The sequence below is a fragment of the Bos mutus genome, chromosome 1, assembly GCF_027580195.1.
Source record: "Bos mutus isolate GX-2022 chromosome 1, NWIPB_WYAK_1.1, whole genome shotgun sequence".
Classification (NCBI taxonomy): Eukaryota; Metazoa; Chordata; class Mammalia; order Artiodactyla; family Bovidae; genus Bos; species Bos mutus.
The window spans coordinates 65,865,353-65,889,742 of NC_091617.1; the positions used below are offsets into that span (position 1 = coordinate 65,865,353).

A 24,390-nucleotide genomic window follows, 5' to 3' on the forward strand; every position below is an offset into this window, starting at 1 on the left:
GAGCACAGCTACTCCTATACCCTTGACGGAAGACCAGTCCTCTTCTATCAGGGATGGTGGGCTTCCCTGGTGGCTCAGATGGTAAAGAATCCACCTACAATGCAGAAGACCTGGGTTCGATCCCTGGGTTGGGGAGGTCGGCTGGAGGAGGGCATGGCAACCCACTCCAGTATTCTTGCCTGGAGAATCCCCATGGACAGAGGAGCCTGTCCAGTCCGTGGGGTCACAAAGAGTCACACACAACTGAGTGACTAGCCACATACATAAGGACACCAGTCATATTGGATTAAGGACCACCCTAATGACCTCACTTTAACTTAATTACCTCTTTAAGGACGCTGTCCCCAAATACAGTTGCATTCTGAGGCACTAGGGACTAGGACCTCACATGAATTTTGGAGGACACACTTTGGCCCAAAAAAGGCCTGAAGGATAAAGAGGTATCAGCCAGCCAAATGGAATCACAGGAAAAGGCTTTCAACACGAGCAGAGAGGCAACAAGGAAGGCACTCGAGAATTTAACAGGAGCCAGATCAGAAAGGGCTTGTGACAACTGTGTTCTAAGGACAATGGAATGCTATCAAAGGGTTTTAATTAAGGAAACAATATGATTTTGTGTTTTGTCCCTAGCAACTAATCCTCCCTTAGAGATGCCAACTTTTAGTGTAATCACCTCACTTTTGATTCAATTGTTTTTTCTTCTTGCCCTTATTTTTCTTCCCTCCTCTATTCCCTGGCTTCTCAGTTACAAATGGTATACGTTTATCTCATTGATATGTTGTAAGGACTTGGCCTGGCTGATTGGAATCCTTTTTAGAATATTGCAGGATGGAATAGAGAATCAATTCAAGATGGAAAATTGAAGGCTGTGGTTAGGGTTGTATGAATTATATTTAAACGCAGATATGTAAGGAGTGACAACCAAGGCCAAACAAGGGTTCTATTTGCCATTTCTAAACATGCTTCAGTTGTTCCACAGGTTTTTCAGTTCTGACCTGCTTCCTGGCTCATCCTCAGTTGCAGCTCAAGACAGAGATTGCCAAGGCTCTGGCTACCCTTGGTTGTCAGGGGTGCCCTGCTTTTCTTGCCATTAAGTTGTCAGTCTCTCTAGAGTCCAACCATTTTCTGTATGAAAACACAGAAAATATCTTCAGCTTATCCAGAAAGTATAAGCCTAGCTTATCCATATGATGAGAAGAAAAGGAAAACAAGAAAAGAAGAATGTGACCCTTACCATTCTTGTACATGTGAAACTATGTGTTATTGTTCAGTTCAGTTCAGTCGCTCAGTTGTGTCCGAGTCTTTGCGACCCCATGAATCGCAGCACGCCAGGCCTCCCGTCCATCACCAACTCCCGGAGTTCACCCAAACTCATGTCCCTTGAGTCAGTGATGCCATCCAGCCATTTCCTCCTCTGTTGTCCCCTTCTCCTCCTGCCCTCAATCCCTCCCAGCATCAGGGTCTTTTCCAATGAGTCAACTCTTCGCATGAGGTTGCCAAAGTATTGGAGTTTCAGCCTCAACATCAGTCCTTCCAATGAACACTCAGGACTGGTCTCCTTTAGGATGGACTGGTTGGATCTCCTTGCAGTCCAAGGGACTCTCAAGAGTCTTCTCCAACACCACAGTCAAAAGCATCAATTCTTCAGCACTCAGCTTTCTTCACAGTCCAACTCTCACATCCATACATGACCACTGGAAAAACCATAGCCTTGACTAGACGGACCTTTGTTGGCAAAGTAATATCTCTGCTTTTGAATATGCTATCTAGGTTGATCATAACTTTTCTTCCAAGGAGTAAGCGTCTTTCAATTTTATGGCTGCAATGACCATTTGCAGTGATTTTGGAGCCCAAAATTAAAGTCTGACACTGTTTCTACTGTTTCCCCATCTATTTCCCATGAAATGATGGGACCAGATGCCACCATCTTCATTTTCTGAATGTTGAGCTTTAAGCCAACTTTTTCAGTCTCCTCTTTCTCTTTCATCAAGAGGCTCTTTAGTTCTTCACTTTCTGCCATAAGGGTGGTGTCATCTGCATATCTGAGGTTATTGATATTTCTCCCGGCAATCTTGATTCCAACCTGTGCTTCTTCCAGCTCAGCGTTTCTCATGATGTACTCTGCATATAAGTTAAATAAGCAGGGTGTTATCATTAGGGAGATACAAATAAACAGACAGACACCAGAAGGTGGTACAGCCTGCTGGCAAAGTGATTGACTGGATTTTCTCTTTCTTTAGGGTTTTTAAAATTATTTAAACTAGTAGTTAAGGGCTTCCCAGGAGACCTGGGTTTGATCCCTGGGTCAGGAAGACCTCCTGGAAAAGGAAATGACAACCCACTCCAGTATTCTTGCCTAGAGAATTTCATGGACAGAGGAGCCTGGCATGCTACAGTCCATGGGGTTGCAGAGTCAAACACAACTGAACTACTAACACACACAAACTGGTAGTTAAGTCTAGTCCCAGTCCTATGCTTAACAAGCACTGTGAACTCAAAGTGAGCTGCAATTTCAACTAAAAAATGGAAAACTTGACCAAGACATGTTCAGTCAATGATGTTCAAGGACTTCAGAGGTCTGTGTTGGATGGTTGACCCCTTCTCCCAAAAGGAAATTGGGAGACCTATGAATTTTCTCACATGTTTGCTGGGCAGATGCTGTGTTTGATAACCTAGGAAATACAGTGGGTAGCAGCCAAAACAGTGTCTGTCATAGAAGAGATTGCAATCAGATTGTGGAGAATATAAACAAAATATGTGTTAATACCTGAAATAACAGGAATATATAGTGCCAACCCAAACCTAAGGGGAACCAGAAAGCTCTGGATGGTGTGGTTTTTTAAAACAGTGTGTGCATGCTAAGTTGCTTCAGTTGCATCCGAATCTTTGTGACCTATGGACTGTAGCCCACCAGGCTCCTCCATCCATGGGATTCTCCAGGCAAGAATACTGGAATGGGTTACCCATACCCTCCTCCAGGAGATCCTCCTGACCCAAGGATTGAACCCTCATCTCTTATGTCTCCTGCATTGAAAGGCGGGTTCTTTACCACTAACGCCACCTGGGAAGCCTTTTAAAAGCAGTACTGAATGTAAATTTATGAAAAAGAAGATTAATACCCATACGAAGGGGCATTGTATGAGCAAGAACATGAAGGCAAAAGTGAGGATGAGAAAGAGGAGTGAGAGACACCAGGACTCACCTGGAGGGGAGTTCTGAAGGAGGAGGCTGGCTCAAGAAGGACCTTGAGTATTTGAATGTAATTCTTAAGAATTTAGACTGGATTTGATAGATAACTTCCCTGGTAGATGGGCTTTCCTGGTGGCTTGGATGGTAAAGAATCTGTCTGCAATGTGAGAGCCCTGGGTTCAATACCTAAGTCAGGAAGATCCCCTGGAGAAGGAAATGACTACCCACTCCAGTATATTCTTGCCTGGAGAATGCCATGGACAGGGGAGCCTGGCAGGCTACTGTCCATGGGGTTGCAAAGAGTCAGACGTAACTGGGCAACTAATACTGATAGATGACAGGAAATGCCCAAGTTATGGAGCAACATTTTTTAAAGTGAATGAGAAAGAGTTTGATTTTCAGGAGGAACTAGAAGGATAAGACCCAGCCAGGAAGCATCAGCAATAATCCAGTAAGGGGGTGGTGACAGTTTTGACAGAGTCATTCCTGTGAAATCAGGTATCGTGAAGGGTGAATTTGAAAGACCTTGTAAAGTCATAAACTGCCAGTGTATTTGAGTAATTCCTAGCAATATTGCCCCTGGGTTTCTGTGCAATGAGCCTTTAAGTTAGAGGTTTCCAAGACTTCAGTAATATTATGGCAAAACCTCATTCATTCTCTTTAATGCTGTTTCAGTCATTAGAAAGTGCTCTATAAAAATACAGTATTTCTAAATAACAATGAATGCAAAATAAGAGAAGATTTAATGTTTAACCCTGCCTTACCTTCTTTCCTAGGTGGTTGGCTCAGTGCAGGAGAAAAGGAATACTAGGAAGGTTAAAATGGAAATGACATAGAAGGCAAAGGGATTCTACAGATAGCAGAGAAATATTGTTTGTCTTTTGATTAACACTGTGGTGGGGCTATGGCCAACTTCTGTCCTCTATTGATTAAATAGCTCTACCTGGCCAGTCATGGAATCCTCAGCTAGGATTGGGGCCATGGCCTTTGAGCTAGGACAAATGCTTTTTTCTCATTTTGTAATAATTTTATTTATTTATTTTATTTTTGTCTGCACTGGGTCTTCATTGCTGCGTTCGGGCTTGCTTTATTTGCAGTGAGCAGGGACTACTCTCTAGTTGCTGTGCACAGGCTGCTCATTGTGGTGGCTTCTGCTGTTGCCTAGCACAGGCTCTAGGGCTCAAGGGCTTCAGTAGTTGTGGCTCGCAGGCTTTAGGAGCACAGGATCAGCAGTTGTGGGCGCATGGGCTTAGTTGCCCTGTGGCATGTGGAATCTTCTTGGACCAGAGATCAAACCAATGTCCACTGCAATGGCAGGCAGATTCTTAACCACTGAACCACCAGGGAAGTCTAAGAACAAACACGTTTAAGGACTGGCTCAAAACATGCCCTCAGCTGAATGTGCTACTACATGAAACCTGGAATCAACTTGCAACTAACTCAATATGAACAAGACATGATAACAACATCTGCCTTAGTTCTTGCCTTGGGCTGTTTTCATTTGTTTTATCTAGACTGGCCATCCAGATTTCCACCTTTTCACCCCCCACCACACCTGTAAACCTAGCATACTAACACTGTTATTTGCTAGGTCTCTAAATTTAATGCTCACAAGTCTTGTCTGGGGAACTTTCTTAAAATGCAGATTCTAAGGCTCACTCTAGAGAGTGTAATTTAATAAATGTGGGAAAGAGTTCAGAATCTGCATTGAACAAGCATCCCAGGGGATTCTGGTGTAGGGGTCCCCAGATTATGTGTTAGGGTCACTACTAAGCTGAACCCGCAACACTAATCCATGCAGAGCCAAACTCACAAATTAACATTTATCAAGAAACCTTTGAGAGCACAGCCTTAAGTTTATGTATGTGCCCATTTTTCCAAGGTGTAAAGTGACGGGAAGCCATGCTGGAAGATGCCTATGATCCAAGTGCATCAGGTAGGACAGAATTTCCTCCCTAGGGAGAGGTGCAATAACACTGATTGCATAATACTACCCCACCCTGGCTTTTATCGTTAGTCATAACAACTGACAGAACTCCAATACTGCCAGGTCAATTGACGGATATTCAGGGTGTGTAAACCCCTAGAGTTCCCTTCCCTGTCCCCTCAAAGGGCAATAACACAGTGCAACTCAGAAATCAGGCTACTTAAGCAAGGGTCAGACAAGCTTTTCTACATTGTTTAGAGTTCCGAAAAGCCTTTGTGGTTGGTGAAATCAGTTCCTTTGTCCTGCAGAGAAGGAGGAGAAGATGACTGATGCTGCAACCCTTTTGAAGTGAGAAAAGCTTCAGGTTGCTAAGAGATTTATTCTTGAATTCCAATTCATATGATCCAGCAATTCCACTTCTGGGCTTTTCTGAAGAAAACAAAATCACTGTGTTGAAAAGATACCTACATCCCCATGTTTATTACAGTATTATGTATACATACATAAGTCCACTTCAGGGTGTATAGTCAAAGGAAATGAAATCACTGTCTCGACGAGACATCCATACTCCCATATTTATTGCAGCATTATTCACAGCAACCATGGTACTGTCACAATCTAAGTGTTCACCCACAGATGAATAAAGATAATATACTATCTATAATATATTATAGATATATATATCTATATGAGAGATAATATAGATAGATGATATGAGATAATATGAGTTAGATGATATAGATTAAGATATATATAATGGAACATTATTCAACCTTTAAAAAGAAGGAAATTCTGCCATTTGTGATACCATGGATGAATGTAAAAACCATTTTACTAAATGAAATAAAGTCAAACAGAGAAAGACAAATACAACATGATATCACCTGTATGTGGGATGTAAGGGGAAAAAATTGAACTCATAGGAACAGAGAATGGAATGTGGTTGCCAGAAGCTGGGAACACAGGAAACAAGGAGAGGCTGGTGGAAGGGTGTAGACCGTCAGTTACGAGATGACTGGGCATGAGCATCCATGAGCAATATTGTGACTGTTGTTGAGAACTCTGTATTGTAGGATGTATTAATTAACTCCATGCTGCCATCCTTACACAAGGTACACATACACAAAATCATCACAATGAATGCTTTAAATATCTTACAATTTTATTTGCTAGTTATACCTTAAGAAGGAGCTGGAAAAAATATTTTTAATTAATTAATTTAGTTTTTGGCTGTGCTGGGTCTTCATTGCTGTGCAAAGGCTTCCTCTAGTTGTGGGGAGTGGGGGGTACTCTCTAGTTGTGGTACACAGGCTTCTCATTGCAGTGGCTTCTCCTGTTTGCATATTCTTTCTTAAGGAAAAATGTTAAGGACTTCCCTGGTGGACCAGTGGTTAAGGATCTGCCTGCCAATGCAGGGGACATGAGTTCAATCCCTGGTCCGGGAAGATCACATATGCCACGGGGATGTACAAGCCCGTGTGCACAAATACTGAGACTGTGCTCTAAAGCCTGTGAGCTGCAACTACTGAAGCCTTGAGCCCCCTAGAGTCTGTGCTCTGCAACAAGAGAAGCCACTGGGTCTCCAGGATGGCTGGTACCTCAACCTTATCTGGGGTTTCCTGGGCTGTAGGCTTCACCACTGCAGCGGGACACGGGGTGGGGGGAGCCAGGGTCACAGGCACTCTGGGGGTTGAAGTTCAGGGGTGCCACAGCTGCAGGCAGGGATCTGGACTTGCAGGCACCTCCATGGCTGGAGGGACAGGATTAGAGGCCCCACTGCTGCTGCTGCCCAGCTCTCTGTGGCTGTAAGCACTGCCGGAGTCGGGAGGCCACAGACCTGTGGCCCCCTCCCCTGCTCCTCCTGGCTTTTCTGGGGCGATGGGCCCAGCCCTTTGCAGCCAGGAGTCTGGGATGGCACACACTGCTCCCACTGTCCCCTCAGCCCTACCTCCTCTATCTACTTCAGTCCACCCACTTTTAGATGTACAGATGTCTGGGACTCTCTGGCGTCCTATTGTGCTGGGAAAAAGAAGCCTTGTTCAGTTACAGATGTTTTACTGGTTGGAAATTGAAGCAGGGAGACAAAGCAAGTGTCTCATGAGACCGTGAGGCTGGATAATCTCTACAGTTTCTTAAATCTATTCACCAGTTGATGAACATTTGAGTCATTTCAGTTTTGAACTATTATGAATAATGCAGCTGTGAACATTTGTACACAAGTCTTGTGTGGGCACATGTTTTCATTCCTTTTAGGTCAATACCTAGGAGTGGAAATGATAGGATGTAGAGTAAGTGATGTATCCACACATTCACCCCAACCGTGGGTGGAAGCAGAGTTAGCTGAGGAAGTCCAGAGTCCCAGGCCTGTACCAAAAGCCGGAGATAAGCCCAAATTCTCAATATCTTCATGAGTTAAGAGTCCTAAGCCTAGAATAAAATAAGACCTTGTCTGGGGACTATATACCCACTGTGGCCTAGTAGAGACAACCACCCAAAACCCAGCCCCCATCAAGGGAAATCTCCCATAAAAGATAATTCCTGTGGAAGACAAGAAATACAAAACTTATGAGTATGTCAAGTTCTGTAAAAATAGCCTGAATAATTGATATCCCCCAATCCAATAATACTATCTTAAAGGTACTTAAAAATAAATGTATATTAACCTAAAGATGGTGTCCTGGGCAGTGAGGGGAGCTATGGAGCTGCCAACAAACATCGAACATCAGCTGGTCCATTGCATTTGTCAGATAAATTCCCTGGACCACTTGAGTGAGCTGAGAGGGCACTTTGTACAAGTTGGCCACGTGGGAAATTGCACTGTACCTTTTGACAACGAGATTGGTTTTCACAGAGGTATGGATTGGATTCAATTTTCTTCAGAAGAAGAGCTTCACAACACACTACTACAGGAAAATCATGTTACTGATGGAGTAAAGCTCCATGTTCAAGCTAAAAAACCCAAAGATTTACAAAGGGATCAAACATCTGATGAAGAGAAAGATTTTTGAGACCATCACTGCCTATTAAACAAGGTAAATAAAACTTAAATAAATATGCATTTAATTAACTCTGTTTAATTAATTAAACAGTTAGCACAGAGATATTAATTGTTGTGTTTTTCTGCACTTCCTTATGTGACTCTTCCCCTGTCAATAAGAAGCATTCATTTTACCTTAAAAACAACTAGGACAAATCGTAGGACAAGAGCAACCTGTGCTTTGAGGAAGTTTCTGCTTCTAAAAGCAATTATTGAGAATCAAGAGGGAATCTAAGAGTAACAGAGCATAAGCTCTAGAAAGAGAACAGAGGATATGCTGCTTTCCACATGGCTGACTCCTGGGAAGATCAGGTAAGAATCACCTGTATCAACATGGAATGACTAAAAATACATATTGAATAGCAAAAAGGGATAATACAGAGCATACGTCCAGTACAAAATTTAAGCAGATTTTTAAAAACACACTAAATAAAAGTATTTTTTAAATGGGCTAGAAGGATACCAAACTCAAAATGTAGTTTACCTGTGCAGAGGGCAAGACTGGGGATAAGGGAGTGGCAAATTGTGATAGTTTATTTCTTGAAAACAGCTACCAAAAAAAAAAAACAGATGGGAAGCAATATGACCGAATGTTAAAAGTTTTAATTCTGGATGATAGGAATAAAGGTGTTTGTTGTTTTATACTTTGTGTTTTTCTGTATTTTAAGCAGTTCTAGAAATGTAAAAACAAGTAAAATACAAATATCCAGCCAAGGTTCTCAAGATAGATCTTTTACTTTTTTTTTTTTTAATAAAGTTAAGTCCATTTTAAACAATCGGCCTTGACATTATGGAAAAGTATTCCTTGAAAAAATAAAGTTTTGTTAGAGGTTTTAAGCACTGGGGAAGTCTGGTTGTGGTTTTGGATTTCATACTTCAGAGGCAACAGGATGAAACCATGAGAACACAAAGTTTGACTCTTGTTCCAACACAACACCTGTACACACCCATTCATTCCTCCCCAGCCCCTCGTTCTTCCCAAGTCCTCTTAGCGTTTTCCACAGAGGAAGCAAGAAGTCTTACTTCAAGGCATACTCATTTTCCCTGTGCTTTTTACTCTCTGAGGAAAACAAAACATTCTATAGGCGGAGCTTGTGAACAACAGCCTCTTTAAAAACCAGAATCTCCACCCTTACCTGATCACTTCAGCGCCAGCATCCTGCCCAGAAAAGACACAGTTAGCCAAAATGATCCCTGGAGGTTTAACTGAAGCCAAACCTGCCACTCCAGAAATCCAGGAGATTGCTAACACGGTGAGTGAATGCAGCCCAAGGAAAGGTTTGATCCCAAATCTTGGTTCCTAGGTTGGCCCTGGGCTAAATGTGTCGGTGAACAGGAAAACTGGAAGGTGGGGAAATGAGTGGTTTTGTTTGGACTTCCTTCCAACTGAAAATTTTTTCAGATGAAATCTCTGATAATCCTGAGAGTAATCTTGAGCAAGTCACATCCCTTCTCTGAGGCTCAGGTTCCCCATTTGTAAAAGAAGAATCTTTATGGGATCATCTCTAAAGCTCTTACAATGTATGATTCTAGGATTACTAATTCAGCTTCTGATGAAATTTGTCTTTCCTCACCAAGGGTAGCCAACATGTAATTAAAGTCTGAGGCTGTTAACTATCGACGAACTAAACTTTAAATGCACTATAGGAAAAAAAATTTTATGAGTTAAATGTAGAATAAATCATAAAAATGATCCACTTACAAACTTCCTACAAATTTGTCTCAATGGACAATGTTTTAGTATTTGGGAGATTACACTAATAGAGAAGTGACATAGTCTATGGTGATTTCAAAATTAATTATGGTGAAAATAGAACTCAATGTGTTTAGCAGGTTAATATATTTTTCTAAGTGTTGTCTGATTTGTTATCACCTATCAAATAAAAATTATATTGCATTTTTATGAAAATAAAAAATATATAAATTACTATTTTAGATTTATTAATTATTGCCCTATTTCCTATGTCATTCCTTCCTGCCCTTTCATTCTATGACACTGGTAAAGATTAGCTTTATGTGTAAATGGAAGAGATGGGATTCTCTATGTTGGAGCACAGAGCCGGTCTCTTTTGCTTGGAATTCTATCGCTCATTCTGTGGGGCTAAGTATTTTCCTTTCAACTGTACTTTTAAAATAGTAAATACCTTCTCACATATCCTTTCTTGAAGAAGATAATATTAAGTCATGAATGTCTTCACTGGAATCCCTATATTTTCAGTGTTCTTAAACTTCAATGGGCACATGGATCACCTGGAAGTCTCGTTAAAAGATCAGATTCTGACTCAGTAGATCTAGGGTAGGCCTGGGGTTCTGCATTTCTAATCAGCTCTGGTGATGCCCAGACTGTGGTCCATGACCTCACTTGCCTGCAGGACTAGAGATACAGGGTATTCTGAGAAATTGACAGGAGATGGGCAGCAAAAATCAGAGGGCAGCAAAAGACTCTCAATTTCTTCTGTGAAGTGAAAATAACACCACTTGCCTTGCAACTCATAAAAATGACTTGGAGGGAATTCCCTGGTGGTCCAGTGGTTAAGACTCCATGCTTCCAATGCAGGGGTCATGGGTTTGATCCCTCGTCAGAGAACTAAGATCCTGAATGCAGCGAAGCACAGGTGAAAAAAGAAACGACTTGGAAATGAACGTGGATAAGTGAGGCATCACAATTGTTTACTTCCGATTTTTGCTTGAGATCATTACTGTCCTGGGAAAATTCCTGAGACTCTTCAGGGACCAGAGCTGTAAGGGGGTTGGGAATAACAGATATTTGAAATATAGAAGATAGAAGGTGCAGAAAATTATAATTATTTTTATAAAGCCTATCTTGGTTTGCAAGTATAATTTTTTTAAGTAACAACTTATAAGAAGGCCTTGCATTATTAATAATATCTATCAGTAAGCCACACCTTAAATATATAAATTAAGTTGAAAATGTGTTTCTTCCTGCTCACCTTGGGCTTCAACTCTGTCAGAGAGGTAGAATAAGAGTTAGTTATTGAGTAGCTACATCAGCCCAGAAAGATGTTTTGCAGTTTTGATAGCCTTGTCCTCATTCAGCCTCTCATTAAATGATTTTTATAATCCCTGGGGCAAGGAGGGAAGACATCACATCAGTTTTTCAGATGATGAAACTGAGATTCAAAGAGGTTAATAACCATCTAATCAAGAAGCTAGCCTATCTCCAGATTTATGGCAGGGACATGATGAAGCTTGTGGAGTGGGGGGAATACACTGGGAGGAGACAGTGTTGCAAACTTGCCTTCTCTGTGCAAGCAGCCAGCCTCCCTTTTAAATCAATAGGAGAAATGAATATCAATGAATCATTTCTTGAATATCTCTTAGGTGTCCAGCATTGTGTTAAATGTTACAGAAGATCCATAAGGACCAGAAGATACAGCCCCTGCCCTCAGGAAGTTTACAACCCATTTAGGGAAGTCAAAAAATCTAGAGCATAATATAAAACATTTTCCAGTTAAGTGCTTTTTCATAATCATAGGTTTGGAACCAGGAAAAACTTTAGAGATTACTGGTCAAACGTTCTTAATTTCAAGTGAATAATTCCTGCATGGCAGCTCTGTTCCTCCAGTACTAAACTCCCAATTATCACTTGTCTTCCCTGGCTCACAGACTTCCCCGGTGGCTCAGGTGGTAAAGCATCTGTCTACAATGTGAGAGACCTGGGTTTGATCCCTGGGTTGGGAAGATTCCCTGGAGAAGGAAATGGCAACCCACTGCAGTACTCTTGCTTTGAAAATCCCATGGATGGAGGAGCTTGGTGCAGGCTACTATCCATGGGGTCGCAAAGAGTCTGGCAGGACTGAGCAACTTCACTTTCACTTTCCCTGGCTTACAGGAAATAGCCTCAGGCGACAATTCCCATTTAAGGGCTGGAAGACTGAGGGATAGTCAGCTTAGAAAACATTTTAGAGTTTAGAAGACACTTCAATTATATCATTCATTCCCCCCACAAAAAAACCCCAAGAGGCAGATATTACTCCAACCAGTTTTTAGGTGAAGAAATTTAATCAACACCTTCTCCAAGATTATAGAATTATTTAGGTTCCTGGGCTGGGCCAGGAAAATGGGTATGTGTAGGTAATCACATACTTAATGTGATTTGATGGGGTCCCAGGGAAGACCTCCACTTTCCTGTCATTTACCTTGAAGTCTTATTCCTTTGATGTTTTAATGTGTTTCTAGTTTAAAAATTCACCTATTAAAATTAGATATACTTGGAGGAAATGAAGTTTATCAGCTTTCCCTGTTTTTATCAGAGAGCTTCTCAGTGGAATTTGAGCTGAAGGAAGCACCCATTGGGGAGGCAAAGAGGGGAGAGGGAGGTCATCACACATAAAGGGGAAAGCATCAAAGAAAAATGATGACCACAGGTTCAAGGAATTTGACATCAGAATGAAAGAGAGAGCTTGAATCAGAAAGAGAAGAAAGCCAAACAAAGGGCTTGGGGTTGAGAAGTCTTGAACATTTTTGAAGGCAGAAGAAAGGACTTTCTCTGTTCTGAAGATAAGAGAGACTGGATGGTAATGGGTCGTATCAGGTATTGAAGGCTGTTAATGGTACTTGGGTCCAGAGTGTGTTAGTTGCTTAGTCGTGTCTGACTCTTTGCAACCCTATAGACTGTAGCCCCACCCGGCTCCTCTGTCCATGGGATTCTCCAGGCAAGAACACTGGACTGGGTTGCCATTTCCTTCTCCAAAATGAACTATAGAAAGAAAGAAAGTGAAGTCACTCAGTCGTGTCTGACTCTTTGTGACCCCATGGACTGTAGCCTACCGGGCTCCCCCATCCATGGGATTTTCCGGGCAAGAGTACTGGAGTGGGTTGCCATTTCCTTCTCCAGAGTACAGAGGAATAAAGCCCCTCCGTCAATATTCTACCTCTCTTCTATCTTCTTTCCTATCTGGGGAGACAAGCTATTATGAGGGAAAACAACCCTGGTTTCTGCATTCAGAAAACATTGATTTGAGAACTCCCTGGTGGTCCAGTGGTTAGGACTCAGCATTCCCACTGCTGAGGGTTTGAGTTCAATCTCTGGTCGGGTAACTAAGATCCCACAAGTTGCATTGTGTGGCCAAAATTAAAATTTAAAAAAAGAGAAAATCAATTATATACACAGTACTGAGTGAATTACTATAGGAAGAGAAGGGATATTAACCTGGTCCTACCCTCAGGGAAATTTGTAAAATAAATTGGAGAAAAGGGATACACACAAGGAAACAAAGACTCGAACATGGCCCCATCCCTGAATATGTGTATTTAATATATGTAATTAATTACTTAAGATGTAAATTATTAACATGTGTGATTAATTACTTAGTATGTAAATACTTAATACTTAATATATGTAATTAAGGATCAAATGAAGGCCCACTGGCAAGAGCCTCTGGATCATTCTGGCTGATCCATTACCTTAGGTTATATGTGAAAAATCACTGGGTGAGAATTCTGAGTATGTTTATATACAGGAAAGAAATGTTATAGCAATAATTTTTATTTTTAGAAATAAGAGCTATTATTACACATGGGCAGATGCATACACACAAAACATACACATGTGCACACACACCCCTAAGTCAAACCTGGCTGCTGAATACCATTCCTGGCATACCCACAGATCATAACTTTTGTCTGCCAGGACACCACACAAAACCTGCAACAAAAACAACAGACAAACACCACATCTGCACACCATTATGGACACACCCGGGAGCTTAGCATGCTGTGGCTCTTACTCACTCACAAATGTGTGTTCTCCTCTCTGACCACAGCCTCCTCATCAATCAGCTCTTCCATTGCCCCCACGTACAGAGAAGCTGCGGTTCAGCCACACCAGAGCCCTTCAGGCACTGACCCTTCCATCTGCATCAGCGCATGCCTCAGCCCACTCGATGGCTCACCCAGCTGGACCCCATCGTGGGTGGTTTCCTCCCCTCCTCCACCCTGATTTCCATGACCCCGTGAGCTCTGGCATCCCAGTCCTCAATCAGAGGTCACTCCCACTGCCACCACTTCCTCCTCAGCTTCCACTCCAGCTTCAGAGAACTTTGCTCAAGGAAGATGTAGAATCACAGAAAACTCCCCCTTTTCAAATCTACGAATTCACACCAGTTAACAACAGCTGCAGGGCCCTGGGGCTGCCAGCTAGCCTTCCGGTCACATCCTGTGGGTTCTTTTCTAGAAACCCCACAGCGGTGGAACAGGACCTCCTCTCTCCTCAGGTTCTCAGTCCTCCCAATCCCCATGGCCTGACCAGATGGCATTTCAGTCCTTTCTCTTAGAAGATTGCAGCCATCTGGTGTGAGAACGCTCTAATTTATTTTCCTTGCTGACTGCGTGCCTCTCTCTGGTCTAAGACTTTGTCTTCCTTTCTTAAGGCAGGTGCCATTATTTCTTGTATGCTGGTTGCCTTGCCCCATACTTCTCCAGCCCTCAAAACATAGGCGACAAATGTCCACAAGTCACCTTTCACCAAACCCACTGTACTTTCATGCTGCTACCCAAACTCTCCTTTGTTACTCTCTAAAACATCCCCCAAATGGCCTATCCATGCTGCCACCATAATCTTTCTATTCATTTTTCCTAAATTATGCATAGCCCAAGTGTGTTTCTGCAGGATGATTACAGGTTCGAGAAGGTAGGAGAAACGCCTGCATCTTTGGTGCAGCAAGGCTGAAATCCTCATATCCCAGAGAATTAACAGCTCACCAGGATTCATCCTCTGCAGCAACAAGAAAAGCTTGAACAGCTCTGGGGTGACTGCACTTTATCAGCTGCTCCTCCCTGATAGCATCCTTCCCCTGGTTTGGACCCCAACCTATACTGTTCCCTTCAGCACCTCAACCACCACCATGCATAGCAGATTGAAGAAAGTAAGGGGCAACTATTCACAGCTTAAGGTCTGTCTATTTACCACCACATTGGATCACCACTCCCCACTGGTCTTCACTCTCCTAGCACCCATCCCCCACCCCTAATCTCACGCTTTGGAGCCAATACTGGGTACCTGTCACGTTAGGAGCTGAGTTGGGAAGAGTTAATCTTGACACTAAACCCTGAATTATCTATTTAAGCTTCACTTTGCAGGCGAGGAACCTGAGACTTCCAACACCAACCTGCCTTCTGAAACTTTAGGTTTCATGATCAGTTCCTTTCTACTCTGCCTTTTTCCTCCTCCTCACCTGATATCCCATCATTCAGGTTCATAGCATCCAACAATAGAGCAATACAAATCTGTTTTGCTGGTAAGAAGGAGCAGGGCTACAGGTTGTAAGTACAGTGAACCTGCAGTCAGGGTGCTGCTGCTGCTGCTAAGTCACTTCAGTCGTCTCCAACTCTGTGAGACCCCATAGACGGCAGCCCACCAGGCTCACCCGTCCCTGGGATTCTCCAGGCAACAGCACTGGAGTGGGTTGCCATTTCCTTCTCCAATGCATGAAAGTGAAAAGTGAAAGTGAAGTCGCTCAGTCATGTCTGACTCTTAGCGACCCCATGAACTGCAGCCCACCAGGCTCCTCCATCCATGGGATTTTCCAGGCAAGAGTACTGGAGTGGGGTGCCATTGCCTTTTCCTATAGATACGATGGAAAGACCCAAATTACAGATTTGGATGTGTTTCTGGGACAATAAGAAATAAATATGTCTGATACAGGGTTCAAAAAAAGATAAATCAGATACTCACTATTCAAGGTATTTAAAACCTTAAGTATAATTAATAATTTTTCAGCCTTTAGCTGTCATGTTCTCTCACAGTCTCAGGTTTCTCACCTGCAAAGTGAAGCTTAAATAGATAATTCAGGGTTTAGTGTCAAGATTAACCCTTCCCAACTCAGCTCCTAACGTAACAGTTACCCAGTATTGGCTCCAAAGTGTGAGGATGGGGGAAGCAATAAGACACTGAACTCTTCCCTAGCTCATTCTCTCTGCACACTTGGCCACTTTTCTCTTCTCTCTCCTGTGCCCTGTCTCTTCCCATTTCTTTCTCTTTTTTCTTCACTATTTGTCTTCTTCCTTTCTCTGCTTTGCAACCTCACTTTCCATCCCCAAAAATCAATCACATTTTTCCCATCTATTCTGGAGATTTCCCATCTATACAGTAGAAATGGCTGGTGGTCCATGAAGTGTTTGCCCTTCAAAAAAGGTCTGAGAGCTCAAAGAATTTGCAAATGTCTAGGTCTTTTTTTGGCTGTGCCATGCAGCTTACAGGCTCTTGTTGCCTGACCAGGGATTGAAACCAGGCCCTGGCCATGAGAACACCAAGTCCTCACCACTGCACTGCCAGGGAACTCCCCAGATATCTAGGTCTTTGAAAGCAGTTCTGGTATCCAAACTGAGGCATCAATAGAAAAGGATTCAAAACATTTTCCCACTGAAGGAAGGACCAGATGGTCTTGGGAGAACCCTAGATGCAATGGAGGCCTGATTGAAGCCATATATGCACATAAAATGTTCAGTTATGAGCAGGGAGGCAACTTCCCAATAAACAAGGTATATCAAACACACACACTTGTTTCCTTTCCCTCTAAGTGATAAGAAAGGGTTGGAGGGGAAAGTCATATCCACAAATAAGAAGACAATGAGAGGCAGGCAAACACCTCAGAGATATCAACAATATTTTGTGGATTTTTTTTTCAACAAAACTTCGAAAGATGGAAAACACGAACAATGTAAAATGATCTGAGTCATCTAGACAGCCTAAGCTACATAGGGGAATGTCTGAGCCAGAAGCAAGCAGATTCATGGTGCAGAACTCCAAAATGGCTCAAGCACTAGCAACACCAGAAACGGGAAGACAAGAGTGAGGCATGCAGCTAAACCCCGAGAACTGATGGAAGGCTGAGAAGCAGTTCCAATGTGCCTAGGTCCTCCCCTCTCACTATTCTCCACCCTGAAAGACAAGCTGTTTCTTGTCCTCCACACAGACAGAAGATCAGAACTCTACTCTTAGCAGAAACAGTCAGAGAAACCATCATGGGCACTACTGTATCATGCCCAGCTGAGAGCAGGAATTCAGTATCGGGGTACCCTGTACTGAAAACTGACAGACTTAGTAAAATCTTACATATTCCATTTGAGATTCTTTAGCTGCCTTTTCATGCTTGGTTCAGGAATGCTGGCATCTAAGCTTGTATCCCCTTCTGGTAGACAGAAGGATGGCATTCAAAGATGGCCACACTCTAATCCCTGAAACTTTCCATGGCAACGGGACTTGCAGATGTGATTAAACTAAGGACCTTGAGATATGCTATACTATTTTTGCAAATTTGAGTCTGAAATTTTTTTTTAAGATATTTTTTTAATGTGGACAATTTTTGTTGAAGTCTTTATTGAGTTTGTTACAACATTGTTTCTGTTTTACGTTTTGGTTTTTTGATCACAAAGCATGTGGGTTCTTAGTTCCCCGATCAGGGATCAAACCTGTATCCCCTTCACTGGAAGCCAAGGTCTTAACTACTGGACCACCAGGAAAGTCCCTGAAATTATTTCAAGATAAAAACATTTTGTACTTAGTAGGAATTACTGGTCTCCCACTTTTATTAATCAAAGATGTATTCAACTATTTGTAAACACATTTTTAACAAATTTGTAAATCACATACATGGAGTTCAATACAGCTTTGGTAATTTGTTCCCTCTTGTTGACAAAAAATTGATCAGCTGATTTAAGAAAAAAATGGAAATTTTATTTGAGCTGAATTTGAGGATTATAACCCAGGAAGAGCATCTCAGAAAGTTCATCTAATGTTCCACCTATTAGAAGTCAAGGCACAGGTATATAAGTTTTTTGAGACCAAGGGCTGTGCATCAAATGATGTTTAGTTGACAGTTTATTTAATCCAGATCTAAGCAGCAATATGGTATGTCATGTGACACCTTACAAGATCAAGGAGGAATGTTATCTTTGAAGGAGTTGTCTTGTTGATGCTAAGAGAATGTTGCTCTTTATGGTTGAGCAGGTATTCCTGCTATTGGGGTGGTTTGGGCAATGCATAATGCAGACACACAATGCACAGTGTGGGCCAGGAAAAGGGAGGCCAACGGGCAGAGAAGATTTTTTGTTGTTTAAATTTCTCATGTCTTGCCATAAGAATATGACTTCTATTTCATACTCTTTTCTAAAGGTTAAACCACAGCTTGAAGAAAAAACAAATGAGACATATGAAGAATTTACAGCTATAGAATATAAAACTCAAGTGGTTGCTGGAATAAATTACTACATTAAGGTTAGACTTCAACATTCACTTTTGCACTAAAAGATATTGTATCTTTCATTTTATGTGATGTTTCCTGTCACCCTTACTTTATCATTTGTTCCTTCTCCTTGTCCTAAATCAGGACACCTACCTAGCATGATACTTCCCAAGTGGTAACTCTCAAACTTGGCAGATGATGGTATATTTATATCATCTTTTTCTTGTGAAATTAGAAGGCTTTCTTCTACTGATTCTTAACTTAATTTCCAGAAGATGTAAAGAAAAAGATTCAGAATTCAGAGTGTGTTTAGCTCATAACCATGGCTTCTTCACGTGGGATCTTCAGGATGTGGGGCTGGACCAGATGCTATCTTGAAGCTCTTTCTGTCTCAAAGCTTTGTGATTCTATGTGCCAGAACTGAATGGATTTATGGAATGGTTTGAATCAGTAGCTGAGAAAATAATTTAAACCACTTTTGCCCTTTAAATAAGCATTTTGATTAATATAATTTAAATACATGGGGACTTCCTGATGGTCCGGTGACTAAGACTCTGTGCTCCCAATGCAGGGGGCGCAGGTTCGAGCCCTGGTCAGGGAACTAGATCCCATCTGCCACAACTAACAGTTTGTGAGCCACAACTGAAAAACCTGCATGTCACAATGAAGATCGAAGATCCTTCCTACTGCAACTAAGACCCAGGGCAGCCAAATAAATAAATATTTTAGAACTTTCATTGTCCAAACCAAAAACAGAAGTGGAAATTCTTATCATAGTTTTCTAGGTCCCAGATTCATGCCCAAACTACCATGTCAGTCTTCATACAAATGATTTCCCAGGAAGATTCCTTTATTTTAGAAGGAAAACTAGACTCTCCATCCCTGGGCCCTGCTCAGTTTTACCTCTGGGCATTTATAAAGCAAGTTCTAGTATAGATATGGGAACAACACATCCCAAATTTCCTAGGGCAATTCTGATTTTCTTCTTTCTCAAACTATGTGACAAAGTATCCCAATTTGGGAGTCAGAACATAGAATCACAGAAAAGGCTGCCACCTGTTTTCTTGATCTGTGCATCCTTGAACATAAAACGTAACTCTGGATTTCGTTTGTGCACATGACCTGTGCCTCTTGCCATGTCTTTGGCCTGCCCTTTCTCTCATAAAATAAAGTGTAGGTTTATGTAAGTGTTAGTCACTCAGTTTTGTCTGACTCTTTGCGACCCCATGAATGTAGCCTGCCAGGCTCCTCTGTCCATGGAACCAAGGGTGTAAAAATGGTGGTCCAGGAATGCTGTTCCAAAGAGTTTATTGCAGCGAAGTCTTTATGGGTTTGTAGATTTTTCATTTGATATGGATCCACACAAATCAATCAATCTCCTTTTTCTTTTTCAACTTCCAGATACAAACAGGTGATAATCGTTATATTCACATTAAAGTATTCAAAAGCCTTCCTCAACAAAGTCATTCTTTGATACTTACTGGCTACCAAGTTGACAAAACCAAGGATGATGAGCTGGCTGGCTTCTAGCAGCGTGTTCCTAAAGTGGTCGATTCTTTCCTCTGGCACCTGATTAATGACTCCTGCTAAGAATAAATGTAGCTATCAATAAAGAAGCATTCCTTTTCCAATAAATTAATCTCTTCAACTAGTTCTCGTCTATTTTGTTTAATAATAATTACCTTTTCTTTCTCAAAATCAATTTATATCTTGAGATATAAGAAATTCCATGCAAACTGATATCAACTGGAAATCTTAGAAAAATTACTGAGGCCTAATGCAACTGAAGCGACTTAGCAACAGCAGCAGCAGCAGCAATGCAGCTAATCATGGGGTTCTCAAGGCAAGAATACTGAAGTGGTTTGCCGTTCCCTTCTCCAGATGAGGAAAAAGATGGAAACAGTGACAGATTTTATCTTTTATTGGCCTCCAAAATCACTACAGACGGTGACTACAGCCATGAAATTAAAAGATGCTTGCTCCTTAAAGAAAAGCTATGACAGACCTAAAAGTCAGACACAACTCAGCGACTGAGACAGCAACAAACATGTGTCTACATGCTTTTCTGTATACAAATGTTTTTACTTCTCTTGGGTATATACGTAAGAGTAAAATTACTGGTTCAAGACAACTCTGTTCAAAGAGTGACATTCAAAGAACTTACGAACTGCTTTCCAAAGCAGCTGCCTTATTTTACCCTCCCAAAAGCAGTGTGTGAGAGTTTGGACTTTTCCAACATCCTCATTAACATTTGTTTAGCTGACTTTTTGAGTCTGTTCTTCCTACTGGGTGTGAAATGATTTCTTATCATGGTTTTTACTTGCATTTCCATGATGACAAGCATCTTTTCTTGAGTTTATTATTCACTTGTATATCTTCCTTGGAGAAATGTTTATTCAGATCATTTGTCTATTTTTAAATTGGTCTATGTGTCTTTTTATTATTGAGTTTTAGGAGTTTATGCATATTCTGGATATAAGGTACCTTCAGTTCAGTTCAGTCACTCAGTCGTGCCCGACTCTTTGCGACCCCATGAATTGCAGCACGCCAGGCCTCCCTGTCCATCACCATCTCCCGGAGTTCACTCAAACTCACGTCCATTGAGTCGGGGATGCCATCCAGCCATCTCATCCTCTGTCGTCCCCTTCTCCTCCTGCCCCCAATCCCTCCCAGCATCAGGGTCTTTTCCAATGAGTCAACTCTTTGCAAGAGGTGGTCAAAGTACTGGAGTTACAGCTTTAGCATCTTTCCTTCCAAAGAACACCCAGGGCTGATCTCCTTTCAAGTGGACTGGTTGGATCTCCTTGCAGTCCAAGGGACTCTCAAGAGTCTTCTCCAACACCACAGTTCAAAAGCACCAATTCTTCGGTGCTCAGCTTTCTTCACAGTCCAACTCTCACATCCGTCCATGACCACTGGAAAAACCATAGCCTTGACTAGACGGACCTTTGTTGGTAAAATAATGTCTCTGCTTTTGAATGTGCTATCTAGGTTAGTCATAACTCTTCTTCCAAGGACTAAGCATCTTTTAATTTCATGGCTGCAGTCCCCATCTGCAGTGATTTTGGAGCCCAAAAAGATAAAGTCTGACACTGTTTCCACTGTTTCCCCATTTATTTCCCATGAAGTGATGGGACCAGATGCCATGATCTTAGTTTTCTGAATGTTGAGCTTTAAGCCAACTTTTTCACTCTCCTCTTTCACTCTCATCAAGAGGCTTTTTAGTTCCTCTTCACTTTCTGCCATAAGGGTGGTGTCATCTGCATATCTGAGGTTATTGATATTTCTCCCAGCAATCTTGATTCCAGCTTGTGTTTCTTCCAGTCCAGCGTTTCTCTTGATGTACTCTGCATAGAAGTTAAATAAGCAGGGTGACAATATACAGCCTTGACATACTCCTTTTCCTCTTTGGAAACAGTCTGTTGTTCCATGTCCAGTTTTAACTGTTGCTTCCTGACTTGCATATAGGTTTCTCAAGAGGCAGATCAGGTGGTCTAGTATTCCCATCTCTTGAAGAATTTTCCATAGTTTATTGTGATCCACACAGTCAAAGGCTTTGGCATAGTCAATAAAGCAGCCAAGAGATGTTTTTCTGGAACTCTCTTGCTTTTTCCATGATCCAGCGGATGTTGGCAATTTGATCTCTGGTTCCTCTGCCTTTTCTAAAACCAGCTTGAACATCTGCAAGTTTGCAGTTCACGTATTGCTGAAGCCTGGCTTGGAGAATTTTGAGCATTACTTTACTAGCGTGTGAGATGAGTGCAATTGTGCGGTAGTTTGAGCATTCTTTGGCATTGCCTTTCTTTGGGACTGGAATGAAAACTGACCTTTTCCAGTCCTGTGGCCACTGCTGAGTTTTCCAAATGTGCTGGCATATTGAGTGCAGCACTTTCACAGCATCATCTTTCAGGATTTGAAAGAGCTCAACTGGAATTCCATCACCTCCACTAGCCTTGTTTGTAGTGATGCTTTCTAAGGCCCACTTGACTTCACATTCCAGGATGTCTGGCTCTAGGTACCTTACCAGATATATAATTTGCAAACACTTTCTCTCAATTTTCTTGTTGTCTTTGCACTCCTTTTTTATAAGTAATCTTTTAAAATATCTATTTATGTATTTATTTATTATTTGACTGCACTGGGTCTTAGCTGAGGTGACCATCTCTGCAGCATGCAAACTCTTAGTTGCAGCATGTGGGATTTAGTTCCCTGACCAGAGACTGAACCTGGGCCCCCTCCTTGGGAGCATGGAGTCTTAGCCACTGGACCACCAGGGAAGTCCCATCTTTGCATTTCTTGATAGTGTTCTTTAAAGCACAAAAGACTTTAATTTTAATGAAATTCAAATTATCTTTTTTTCTTTTGTTGCTTTTGCATTTGGTGTCATATCTAAGGATCCTTTGTCAAACTCAAGTTCATGATGATTTTCTCCTGTTTTCCTCTGAGAGTTGTGTTGTTTTAGCTTTTAATTTGAGTCTTTGATCCTTTTGAGTTAATTTTATAAGTATTAATAGTATGATGTAAGGATTCCATTTCATTCTTTTGCATATGATTACCTAATTTGTGCAGCATGACGTGTTGAAAAGATGATTCTTTCCCACATTAGTCTTGGTGTCCTTGTTGAAAACTAGCTGATTACAGTCACGTGAGTTCATTTCTGGACCTTAATTCTGTTTCACTAATTTACATGTATATCTCATGCCAGCACCACACTTTCTCGATTATTGTTGCTTTGTCACGCAGAGTCAGACAAGACTGACGCGACTTAGCAGCAGCAGCAGCAGTAAGTTTTGAAAGCAACAAGTGCTGAGTTCTCCAACTTTGTTCTTCTTTTTCAAGAATGTTTTTGTTCCCCTGGATCCTTTGAACTTCCATATGAATTTTAGAATCAGCTTATACATTTCTACAAAAAAGTCAGCTAGGATTCTGATAGGAATTGTGTTGAATCTGTAGATCAATTTGGGGAGTAGTGCAATTTTAACAATGTTAAACCTACCAATACACAAATAAGGATGCTTCTCCAATTATTTATACTTTCTTTAATATCTTTTGAGAATGTTTTATAGTTTTCAGAGTATATGTTTTATACTTCTTTTTGTTAAATTTATTCTATGGATGCTATTGTAAATGGAATTGTTCTCTTAATTTCATATTTGTTTTTAGTTGTACAAGTATAAAAAATACAATTAATTTTTATGTACTGGTCTTGAAATCTTCAAACTTGCTGAACTTGTTTGTTGGTAGATACCTTAGGATTTTCATATACTTCAAGATCACATCATCTGCAAAGAAAGATAGTTTTACTTCTTCCTTTCCAAATTGCATACCTTTTATTTTAATTAAGTACCTAATTGTACTTGCTAGAATCTCCAAAGTTGAGTAGAAGTGGTGAGAATGAATATCCCTGTCTTGTTCGACCTTTCGGGGAAAACATCCAGTCTATTACCATTAAGTATGATGTTATCTAAGGGGTTTTTGTAGACACACTTTATCAAGTTGAGGATATTCTCTAATATGTTGTGTTTTTTATGATGAAAGGACATCAGATTTTGTCAAATGCTTTTTTCCTTGCCTCTAGAGATGACAATGTGGTTTTGTCTTTTTATTCTACTGATACAGTATGTTACATTAATTGATTTGAGAATGTTAAGTCAACTTTGCATTCTGAAATGCATTTCATGTGGTCATAGTGTACAATTCTTTCTTACACGCTGTATTTGGTTTGCCAGTATTTTGTTTAGGACTTCTGCTTCTGAATTCTTAAAAGATACTGGTCTGTGGTTTTCTTCTGATGGCTTTGGTTTTGGTATCTAGATAATACTGGTCTCATAGAATGAGTTGGAAAGTGTTCCTCTCTTATTTTTTGGAAGAATTTATGTGAAATTAGTATCAAGTCTTCTTTAAATGATTGGTAGAATTCAGCAGTGACGTTGTCTGGGCCTGGGCTTTTCTCTGTGGCAAGTTTTTTATTACTAATAGAATCTCTCTACTTGTTATAGATCTATTTAGACTGACTATTTCTTCCTGAGTTT

The 24,390-nt window shown here is 41.2% G+C and overlaps 1 protein-coding gene and 1 pseudogene across 1 annotated transcript; both read left to right on the top strand.

Annotated features, from left to right (window-relative positions):
* Positions 1 to 7,785: 7,785 nt before the first annotated feature.
* On the top strand, positions 7,786 to 8,124 carry LOC138984439 (SRA stem-loop-interacting RNA-binding protein, mitochondrial pseudogene; annotated as a pseudogene).
* Positions 8,125 to 9,340: 1,216 nt separating this feature from the next.
* Positions 9,341 to 19,888, top strand: CSTA (cystatin A). The gene is made up of 3 exons (XM_005893423.2): positions 9,341 to 9,406; positions 18,289 to 18,390; positions 19,760 to 19,888. The coding sequence occupies exons 1-3, from the start codon at positions 9,341 to 9,343 to the stop codon at positions 19,886 to 19,888; spliced, it is 297 nt and encodes a 98-aa protein (XP_005893485.1).
* The last annotated feature ends 4,502 nt before the right edge of the window (positions 19,889 to 24,390 follow it).